This window comes from Saccostrea cucullata, unplaced genomic scaffold (assembly GCF_032062105.1).
Source record: "Saccostrea cucullata isolate Sc308-1 unplaced genomic scaffold, CSIRO_AGI_Scuc_v1 ctg17312, whole genome shotgun sequence".
NCBI lineage: Eukaryota > Metazoa > Mollusca > Bivalvia > Ostreida > Ostreidae > Saccostrea > Saccostrea cuccullata.
Window position 1 is genome coordinate 1 of NW_026938239.1, and position 11,771 is coordinate 11,771.

Here is an 11,771-nt window from a genome sequence, read left to right on the forward strand (position 1 = left end):
ATATAACATCTTCAACGTACAAGTAACGTTTTAAAAGTTTCATTCATAAAAATCAGTTCTCCTAATTTCATCTGATAACTTGCGATCATTCATTCTTCCTATGTTTTGTATGTAGAATTTATAATTATTTAATTTCATCTTTTTTTTTATCTTGAGAAAATAAAGATTTTCAGCTGCATTTATTAGCATTTCGCGATTTCTTGTATATATCTATTACTTGCAAATGAAAAATGTCATTAAATAATACAGAAGAAATCAAACTTTATTTCCATCTTTTTTATTCATTCATAAATCCTTGGATCCGCTCCAATAGCTGCGCGATGCCCTCACCGCTACAGTAAACAAAACATTCATAACGCCGAAAATGTCCATGATTCCGCTGAAGTAAGAAAGTTTACACATGGTTTATCATCTCATAACAAAAATCAGCCCTGTCCAATGCAGGAATGCTCCAGTTAAAGAGGAAAATTTAGGAATTATTTTGCATCAGCCATTTTCTGACGTGAACCTATGCGACAACTTGTAATTAAGGTCTTCCGTTTCAGACGGAAGACCTTATAGTGATTCTACTGTTTCTTTTTATTAAGGTCTTCCGTTTCAGACGGAAGACCTTATAGTGATTCTACTGTTTTTTCTTTTTATTATTATTATTAAGGTCTTCCGACTTCCTTCGGAAGACCTTATTGTTTTCCTTCTGTTTTCTATTATTATTATTATTATTATTATTCCACTTTTCATAGTACAGGTCATATCTCAGCTGTGCGTGGATGATTTTAAACGATTTTTGCAGGTATGATGCATCATGTTAATATCTCCAGGGGTGTCCCTCACTTTTTCGAAATTTACCTCCGTTCGCGTTTTTTGGGGAAATTTGTATTTTTTAAATGGAATTTTGTCGCAAAAAATTCTCGAGGATGTCAATAGATATGAAACTGAAACTCACGGACGTGATAGAGTATCGAATGTAGATGTGTTGATCGACCTTCATTTTTCGTCGTTCTGACTTCCGGTCGCAAACGGAAGTAAATTCAAAACATTCAATTTTTCAACTTTTTTGCTTTTCAATATTTTTCTTTCGTATTTTCAGGGTCGATAGAGTGTCTTTTTAGAATTCTAAATATGTTTTCAATATTTTCATGCGTGCATTTGTTGCAAATATATGACCGATCCTAACTTTGACACACTGTCGGGGGTTCGAATCCCGCTGGGGGCAGTTGAAATTTTTTTTTTGGTTTCCCACTTTTTTCAGTTTGAAATGACTATTCTATCTTTTAAAACATATATTGAGAATTTTGCCGATTTTTTAAAGCCGCATTATTGAAAACACACCTTTGTCTGTAACTTTCTTTTATTTCTCAATGGATTTTCAAACAGTTTTCAGATTTGAATTCATGGGGTCGCTTATGACCCCTTATAGAAGTTTCAGAGGCTTGAAAAACTTGTATTTTTAGAGCTCTCTTCATATCATCGCGTAATTAGAGTTATCGTTCTTTGCACGGTTGGTGAGCGTAGAAAGTGAAAGTAAGGTTTTATCCTGTAAGCTGCGTAGCTATACTTTTTCAACAAGCGCTCTGCTAGACTGGCCATATATCCCATAATGGTTCCTTTCATTTTGCTGCATCGAATATCACATCAAACATGAGAGATCTCAGTGTTTTAAGATATTTGACCGGGACTTTAGTACGAAACTAAAATCGTGTATACTTGTTTTGAAAATTAAATCAAATACACACATCGATGTATTCAATTTATTTATAGATTCACCAAACATGTTGGCATCAACCATGCTACAAAAGTGATGTTTTCACTCTTTACTAAGACAAATACCAGGGCCAAATTAAGAGGACTGTACAATTAGCTCTACAGTTCTTTAGCTAAAGATAAATAATATCATCAGACTTTAGTAAAGATGCAGTGTCCAATCAGCAGTGAATCATAAATATATATCCGGTATGAAAATGACAATTCCAGTTTGATCAACATGATTGATCGAGTCATGACACAAATTTGTACAAGCCAAAAAAAATGGAGTGGGGTGGGGATGGGTGAAGTCATCAGGGAGAACAAGCATATATTCACTTGTTTTCTGTTACATATAATAACAAAAAGTGTTGAGAGATAAGGAGGGAACAATTATAAAATATCTTTTTTTTTAATTGTAACAAATTTCTTTTTTTTAATTGTAACGAAGTTAAATATTTGCCCCCTTGCAAAGTCTAAAACTTCATGTAACAAAAACAAATTCCCAGAAAATTAAAAAAAAGTGTTGGTTGTCAGAACAACTGGTAATTGTTTCACATTATTATTTGATGCAGCACTTATTAATTATGATCAAGCATGCAGTCATTGCAGTACTACATTTAAATCTTTAAATATTTCAGAAACTCTGATACAACTCAACGCACGGTGGACGAGATCAAGAAACAATATGCCAACATAAAGCAAAGAGGTAATTTTTATTTAAGTACAGGGCTATATATTGATTTATTCAACATCATACATAAAACACCATATTATTATAAAGTTTTAAATGTCTTCAAATGACCAAAAAAATTAAAAAGTTATGTGATAGAGTTGTTTGATTTCATAAATGCATTTATAGAAGTAAATTCATTTGTATAATCCAATATTAATTGTGCTACAAGTAGGTCAGAAAAGGGCAAGCAAAAGATGGCTTGGTCATGTGCACATATTCACATATATTATTTTTGGACATGTATTTTTTAAATGAAATAATTTAACATGAATGATAGAAATAACTGATATAATAAGCTTTTCCGTGGCCTAAAATAAAAAAAAAATTAAGTTGACAGTAACTGAGACATGTGGACTGGAAAATATGATAAAATATACATTGTGTACTTAATGTTTTATGACAGCAAAAGAGAAGTCTGATGCCATTAGAAGACCAGTTACAGGTGGGGGCCCCAAACCTCCCTCCCCAACCCCTGTAGAAGCTGAGCTACTAAGCCACCTTGAAGACAGGCCAACCCTATGTGGCCTGTCCACTGGACATGACACGGAGGAAGGTTCATATTGGATTTATTGTTTAAATATTTGAAAAGCAAGATAATAGGACTGGAAGTATCTAAAAATACCCTGATGATTTATATTTTTTAATTCAAAAGACAATAAATTTCATTTTTAACCTCACTGGAATATAACAAATGTACCCGGTAGATTTTAAAATACTGTGCAGTGTTAATCGTTGAAGTACATATATGTATAAATGCACTAATTTATAACCATAAAATCATTAATTTACATGATTATATACATATGTACTACTTTATTTTAAAACTGTAATAACATAGTGTCAATGTAACATGTTATTTTTTTTTAGTAATTCTAACAGTTGTACCAGAGGAAATGCACACCATGACAAACGACTGCATGCCGTCAACAAGTGCAAGTGGTACAGGTAAGGCTTACCTTATGGCTCAATTATATTATTGTGCAACCTTTCAACTCTAAAAAGAATGATTTAAAAATGCATTCTGTCAACAAAAGATGAAATTTAGCTTTTCTGATCACATTTTCTTCGGCATCCGGACGTCTGTCAGTCTGTAAAATTTTCACATTTCTGACTTCTTCTCTAGAACCACTGGGCCAATTTCAACCAAATTTGCCACAAGGCATTCTTGGGTAAAGGGATTCAAGTTTGTCCAAATGAAGGGCTACGGCCTCATTCAAAGGGAGATAATTCAGAAATAGTGAAAATTTGGTGGCATGTTTAAAAATCCTCCTCTCAAGAACCACTGTGCCAGGAAAGATTAAACTTATGGGGAAGCATTCTCAAGTACATGTAGTGTACATTCAAGTTTGTTCAAATCATGATCCCCGAGAGAAGGGCAGGGCCACAATAGCCAATCAAAGTTTTACATAGAAATATATAGGAAAATTCTTTAAAAATCTTCTTTTCAAGAAAAGTCCTTTATATTTATATGGAAGCATTCTCAGGTAGTGTAGATTCAAGTTTGTGCAATCATACCCTCTCTCCTTTAAGGAATTGTTGGGACTCTTTGAGGTTAAACTTTTCAATAATAAATTAAAAATTTCTGCTTTTTCCTAGCCATAGTGCTCAGGTGAGCGATGTGGCACATGGGCCTCTTGTATATGCTATTCAATTCTGTTAATTAAATTTAGGTGTATCAGCCATCTACGAGATACAGAATGATGCAACCCAGCTAGGTATTGTAAATTTGGAGCTTCCTCCTTCATTCTCCTCGGCAAAGACATCAAAAAGAAGGAAGACTATGGAAGAGGATGAAATCATGACAATGAGGGCAGAAAGAGAAAAATATATCCAGGAAAGCAAGAAGTTTAAAGAAGAAGCTGAGTTTTATCGAGTCAATACCATGTACGTAAAAATGAAAATGAAAGAATTGCACGCCGGAAAAGATTCTGAAATGTAATTTAGTTAATTCCATTAGTTTGTCATTTGTTAAGGCCGAAAAAATAATAGTCTTGTTTGCTGCTACCCAACTTACCCTAATTTTTTTGCACCTGATCCTAAATTTTTTCTTTAGATTTAAAAGAATAAATCAGAATATTATCATTCTGACACTGTAACTGGTTTCCCTGTTAACACAGAACAAGCATTTCATGAAATTCTGTTTTAAATCATCGTCGGAAACCCACGGTCTGTCTCGCTTTTCTTATGGTCTCGGTAAGAGAAGCAAGACCGACCTTAGGTTTCCAACGATGGAATTAAATATGGACTTTCATAAAATACATGATATTAACATCTTGGGTAGCCAATGGAGAGGGCTTATATAGGCTGTGCCTGCTGCCCAATCCTTCTATGTATTTCTTACATAATAAAATATGTTCAAATCAAAATGGGTAGCCGAAAAGGTTCCAAAGACGTACTTAGTGCACTCATTCTTTAATTTTAAGAGACAAAATTGACACGTGACATTTTTAATTAGATACTGTATACAGGGGTATTTTCGCCCCGTTTAATTTTCACCCTTTTACACTTGGAAACAATTTTGTTCCGTTTTAAATTAGCCCATTCATAGTTACTTACAGAAATTATATGTATTATTTCATTTCACCCTGTTTTAAATTCGCAGGAAACGAGACTATTATTTTTTTTTGCTTTACATGCAAGGTGAAGTTGTCAGTCCCTCTTTCAGGCCAACAGTAAAAAAGATTTGCTTGATGTACTCCAATTAAGAACTCAAAATTTTATTGTACATTTAATTGTAATTGCAAGTGAACAAGTACCTGACTTTAAATATTTATTGCTGATGAGTGATAATTTAATGGTACAATTTACCAAGAATTACTGGATACATTTGTATTTCTAATAAATCTATGTCATCCATTGCCTTTGAAATATGCACTAATACATGTATCAGTGCTTTGTTTGAAGACTTGATTTTTCATGTACATATGTTATTATTTATAAATTTGGATATTGTTGTACCAAACATTTGAGAAATTTAATGAAATGAGAAATTTAATGAAATTTCAATTATTTTCTGAAATAAGAATGAACAAATAATTGTTGCTATTAAAAACTGGTGCATTTATTTATTCATATGTATGACAAACTTTCATTTGAGAAAAAAATGACAATATAAACTATTGAAGACTGAAGTTATTTTGAAATAATGACAATGGCAGCATATCATATGAAACAAATATTGTTATATTAATTAAAGTTATCATTAATGCCTGTGTGTAAATCCAAACCACTGTATGTAAATATTTTGAACCCACATTTTAGGCTATCTAAATTTAATTCCTTGGTTCTCAGGCCAATTTTCTCCAAAACAGATGCGGGAGGGCGGCATTTTATTTTTCATTTTATTGGCAATAAAGTAGATGAGGGAGGTATTTTTTTTAAATTTTAATTTCCGAATTTTCTTTAACATAAAGATAATTTTTTTAATCACAGATATACTTTCCATTTCTGGTCAAAATGTCTGCTTTATCCCTTGCTTAACAGCGTGTAAACATCGTAGGTAATGTCCTCAAATGTATTCTCAAACGAAGTAGCCAAAATCTCATTGTAAATGGCTACCGGAAGTGATATTTGAATACTAAACTACGAAACAAATGAGGTCGGAATTTTTTTTCCCGGATTGGTCTCCGCAATACCAACTTTTTATTTTATCAAAAATACAATAAAATCGGCAATGCGGGTACCTCCAAACAGATGCGCGCGGGCCTGAGAACCAAGATTTCAATTTTATATGGCCTTAGCCAAATTAATACATCTACATGTATTCCTTAACAATACCTGCTAGTTTTTCCTATGCAATACAAAAAGACATTTTTTCTTCCTGATATTAAAGTCAAAAGAATATTGCAATAAATTTAACAGAAAATTACATCTTGCAGAAATTATACATATTGATTAATTCTTTAATATGTACATGTGATATTTTATTTCATTACATCAAAGTGAAAGTTCTGTGATAAATGTGTTCAGCTTCCATGTGGATTTTTGTAAAATTATTTTACACATTACAATGATTTTAAGGAAGGTCTGAACACTAATAATTTTTTTTTTTGGAATTAAAAAAAAACAGCGCAATGTATTACAGTATATTAAGGTGTAAATACTGAGTTCATCATGTTCAGTTTCAGTACAGATATTAAATATGATCTTATAAACCATTATATAATTAGTTATTTGTGTTTCTTTTTCTTTTCTTTTTTTTTTGATTTCTGGTATATCATATTACTTGTAATTTTTAAGCAGTACAAAAATATTTTAGTAGTGTTTCATCATTGTACTGAAAATTGTTACTTAAATCTATATTACAATGGCATATAATAAATTTATTTTTACCACTTATAACTTAAAAAAGGTTGTAAAGCATACATAATGAAAAGCAAGATGTATTTGTTTGACACTGATGCTCCCTGTATGACAACTTTTGTAAAAGGTCAAAGTCCAAGGTTTAGGCCAAGAGTAAAAATATTTTAAAACAAGATGAGTTTGTGAAACTCTGATGCCCTCGTATGGCAAACTGTAGCAAAGGTTAAACTTTCTCAAATGGAAATTGGATATAAATGTGCAATGGCGTGAAGTCACCCTCCTAGATAATCATAGAAACATGCAATGGCGTGAAGTCACCCTTCTAGATAATCATATAAAAGTGCAATGGCGTGAAGTCACCTTGCTTTATAATCATATTAATGTGCAATGGCGTGAAGTTACCCTCCTAGATAGTCGTATTAACATGCAATGGCGCGAAGTCACCCTCCTAGATAATCATATAAAAGTGCAATGGCGTGAAGTCACCTTGCTTTATAATCATATAAATGTGCAATGGCGTGAAGTTACCCTCCTAGATAATCATATAAACATGCAATGGCGTGAAGTCACCCTCCTAGATAATCATATAAAAGTGCAATGGCGTGAAGTCACCCTCCTAGATAATCATATAAAAGTGCAATGGCTTGAAGTCACCCTGCTTTATAATCATATAAATGTGCAATGGGGTGATTGTCACCCTCCTAGATAATCATATAAACATGCAATGGCGTGAAGTCACCCTCCTAGATAATCATATAAAAGTGCAATGGCGTGAAGTCACCTTGCTTTATAATCATATAAATGTGCAATGGCGTGAAGTCACCCTCCTAGATAATCATATAAACATGCAATGGCGTGAAGTCACCCTCCTAGATAATCATATAAACATGCAATGGCGTGAAGTCACCCTCCTAGATAAATCATACAAAAGTGCAATGGCGTGAAGTCACACTGCTTTATAATCATATAAATGTGCAATGGGGTGATGTCACCCTCCTAGATAATCATAGAAACATGCAATGGCGTGAAGTCACCCTCCTAGATAATCATATAGAAGTGCAATGGCGTGAAGTCACCTTGCTTTATAATCATATAAATGTGCAATGGCGTGAAGTCACCCTCCTAGATAATCATATAAACATGCAATGGCGTGAAGTCACCCTCCTAGATAATCATATAAACGTGCAATGGCGTTAAGTCACCCTCCTAGATAATCATATAAATGTGCAATGGCGTGAAATCACCTTGCTTTATAATCATATAAATGTGCAATGGCGTGAAGTCACCCTCCTTGATAATCATATAAACATGCAATGGCGTGAAGTCACCCTCGTAGATAATCATATAAAAGTGCAATGGCGTGAAGTCACCTTGCTTTATAATCATATAAATGTGCAATGGCGTGAAGTCACCCTCCTAGATAATCATATAAACATGCAATGGCGTGAGGTCACCCTCCTAGATAATCATATAAACATGCAATGGCGTGAAGTCACCCTCCTAGATAATCATATAAACATGCAATGGCGTGATGTCACCCTCCTAGATAATCATATAAACATGCAATGGCGTGAAGTCACCCTCCTAGATAATCATATAAAAGTGCAATGGCGTGAAGTCACCTTGCTTTATAATCATATAAATGTGCAATGGCGTGAAGTCAGTCAAGTCACCCTCCTAGATAACCATATAAACATGCAATGGCGTGAAGTCACCCTCCTAGATAATCATATAAATGTGCAATGGCGTGAAGTCACCCTCCTAGATAATCATAGAAACATGCAATGGCGTGAAGTCACCCTTCTAGATAATCATATAAAAGTGCAATGGCGTGAAGTCACCTTGCTTTATAATCAAATAAATGTGCAATGGCGTGAAGTCACCCTCCTAGATAATCATATACGCGTTTAAGAAATCTTCTTTTCGGGTATGAAAACCAAAAATGTAGTGTTATGTAGACTTCCTTTAAATATTAGGGAAATCCCTACCCAGCATGGTTCTCTCAGTTCCAGGAAAAATCCCCTGGATTTTATACGAAACTGCTTTCAGCTACCTATACTTTTACAACAGCCAAGTTAATCGTAACCGATATTAATTCATGCTTTGAAAAATATTTTGATATGGATATTCTTCAAAATTTGAACAATTAGTTTACTATGATAAATTTAACTGTCTCTTTCCTTTTTTTATTTTTTAAACCGCTTTTGATTTGGAAAGTCCCCCCCCCCTAAAAAAAAAGTGTGGGTGGTAAGAAGGCTTCTTAATAATTACTAGTAGTATTCTAACCTTAATTTAAACCCAATAAATGTGATGACCCCTCCCTCAAAACTGCTTAATTGCCTCGCACACATCTCCCTTAAGAGATAATCACAGATTAATGTTTATTTGGCTTTTTTCAGTTCCCTAAACGTACGGCTAGAATGCGTACCTTTTCTTAGCATGTTCGGGCATTTTTGCATCAGACTTGTGCTGATTTTTTTATGAGATGAAAAATTATGTAAAAGCTTCTTAGTTTGAATTTAATATAATTTAGGGCTTGCTATTGAATTCATATAATAAAAAAAGCAACAGCGTGCTCTTGATACATGGCTTGTTTAAATTACGTTGGTTTCCGTTTTACAAAAAAAGTTGCATTTCGTCATAAAAATAGATGGGAATTATATTCATTTTTAAAGATTTTTTTTATAAAAGGAAGTATATTAGTAAAGGATTAAATACTGTCCGAGTGTACTTTGTTGTAAAAAAAAAAAAAAAAAAAAAAAAAAAAAAAAAAGATCGGGTTCGTTCTTCATTTTTCAAAGGTGACTTCACGCCATTGCAAATAGCAATATCGAATGCTTATATGACTGTCTCGGAAAATCCGGCTGTCATGTACACTTCCGGGCCACTTGGCAACACAGTTCAAAATCCGGAATTTACCATCGGAGATCATCTGATATTTATACAAATACATGTACTAGTAACTGAATATATTATTAGAGAGTGATTTTTAATTTTTTTTGTGAATAGAACTACAGAAAATCTCTTAAAAATTTAATTTTACGATCAGTTTATGGCCATTGCAAATAATTTATACTTCATAACAAATTACCTGTACATTCAGAGAATGGTACCCTTTTCTGTTCAAATAATCTGGCTCATTCTCTGAAGGTGCCTGAATTTTGATGAAGGTACCATCAACGCAACCGAGGACATTTGGAAAACCTAGGACCATGAAATAAGTAAAATGAAAAATATTCAAGCATGTTGCAACTTTACAATGGAAAATAACCATCTTCTGTCTCGTAATTTACCGCTATTTTGGCTTTAAATTATTTTTGTTTTGTTTTTTAATTTTGTTTGTTTGATGATTTTGATATTGAGGTAGTGCCCCCCCTTCTCTCTCTCTCTCTCTCTCTCTCTCTCTCTCTCTCTCTGTATTTTTCTTAAGTTGATAATCCAAATATTGAAAATATTTTTCTATTACATTTATTACTTTCTAATATAATTTGACTTTTCTGTTAATTGCACTTCTTACATGTAATTCAAACGCCTTTCAAAGTATATCGAAAATTTTAAACAATATCCAATTTATTTGCATATACCGACTCAACATGTAAATAAGACAAGTTTAAAGTCAATTTAACCATATATCCCAGATATATATATATATATATATATATCAAATTAAAAATCGGCGAAATCTTTAATTTGAATGTATCTTACATATAATATCATGTACATACAATTAAATTTATTCTCTATCTCGTAATATGATCAACTCAAATACGCCATTACTTTAATTAAAAAAGTGAAGAGAATTTAACTTCTTAAAATTAGGAGATTTCCCAGTCAATTGCACCCATTTTTTGTTCAATATAGACAGGATTAAACTTTTTCTTACGTTTAGAGAATGGCCATATAGACATAGGTATATACATGTAAATATTGAACATTGTCTATACTTCTAAACGAAAGAATAAGTACAATCTGCTTGTTCGGAATAACATATGGGTGTGACTAATGGGAAAATATAATGTATTTGAGAAATTATAAGTTCTTATGCTTTCTTAAAATTCAGTAGTAATGTTTGAGGGGGAGGGGGTTCCACACTTCAGGTGCCCATGAACCCCCTTTCCCATTAATGTTTTGGAACAATTATATGTACATGAAGGTGTAAATAAACTTCATAATAAAGACATTCCATTTCTTTTCCTTTCTGTTATTTTTTTTCTTTCAAGTATCTGTTGCAACAAAATGTAAGAAGCATGTAAAATCAAAATACGATTGATTCGAAGGATTTATGGTACAATTTAACTTGCACCCATTTGTTCTGTGATTACTTCCCTTGTTTTGTTGTTTACCTGCTATGGAATAGAAATGCTTTTTAACTTCATCAGCTGCGTTTCTTGCCGGCATCCTTATAAATTGTCTCGACACCTGACACAAACCATGGCACACATCCTTAACCGCCCTGCACACAGTGGATGGGGACAGGCTGTCAAATGTATCGGCAACTAAAGAATAAAAACCTCCTGTGGCAAGAAATCTTAGCGTGGCCAACACTTGCAAAAGGGGGGTGAGGGCACAGCTTCGCAGAGTATCTCTCTCAAGGGATTGTCTAAGTAGATTCACTATAGACAAAATTGTGGCCGGGCGGAAACGGTATCTTTTGAAAATATCCTCCTCTGGCATTAATTCTAAAGGGTTTTCACGGTCAACAAGCCTGTTGTGTGCGACTTTCTGCCTATGCCGACGTCTACGACGCTGCCGTCTGTTTTTCACCGGCATATTTGAGATTTTATTAAAGGACTTAAGTCTACTAAGAAGGTAACTTAAGTTTATTCTGAGTTTGAGTTAGAAAAATTACTTAAGTTTTTTCGAGAAATGCAATTTTTTGAGTTTACTCAAATTTGAGATTTTTCTCAGAAATTTGAGTAAAAACTCAGACTTAAGTCTGAGATTTAACTTAAGATTTTTTCGAGAAATCCAAGCCTGGCCCACTAGTTCCTGA

The 11,771-nt window shown here is 33.3% G+C and overlaps 2 protein-coding genes across 2 annotated transcripts; one reads left to right on the forward strand and one right to left on the reverse strand.

Moving 5' to 3' along the window:
- Nucleotides 1-2,381: 2,381 nt before the first annotated feature.
- Nucleotides 2,382-5,371, forward strand: LOC134249754 (uncharacterized; the record flags this gene model as incomplete). Its single annotated transcript, XM_062732103.1, has 4 exons — nucleotides 2,382-2,449; nucleotides 2,880-3,029; nucleotides 3,344-3,421; nucleotides 4,147-5,371. Coding segments are annotated over 4 exons (565 nt in total), but the record flags the coding sequence as incomplete, so codon positions are not given.
- Nucleotides 5,372-9,566: 4,195 nt separating this feature from the next.
- On the reverse strand, nucleotides 9,567-11,594 carry LOC134249755 (putative nuclease HARBI1). Its single transcript, XM_062732104.1, has 3 exons — nucleotides 11,122-11,594; nucleotides 9,870-9,982; nucleotides 9,567-9,710 (listed from the first exon to the last, which is right to left on the reverse strand). Exons 1-3 carry the CDS (start codon nucleotides 11,546-11,548, stop codon nucleotides 9,567-9,569), a joined length of 684 nt encoding a protein of 227 aa, XP_062588088.1. The 5' UTR covers nucleotides 11,549-11,594.
- Nucleotides 11,595-11,771: the final 177 nt, after the last annotated feature.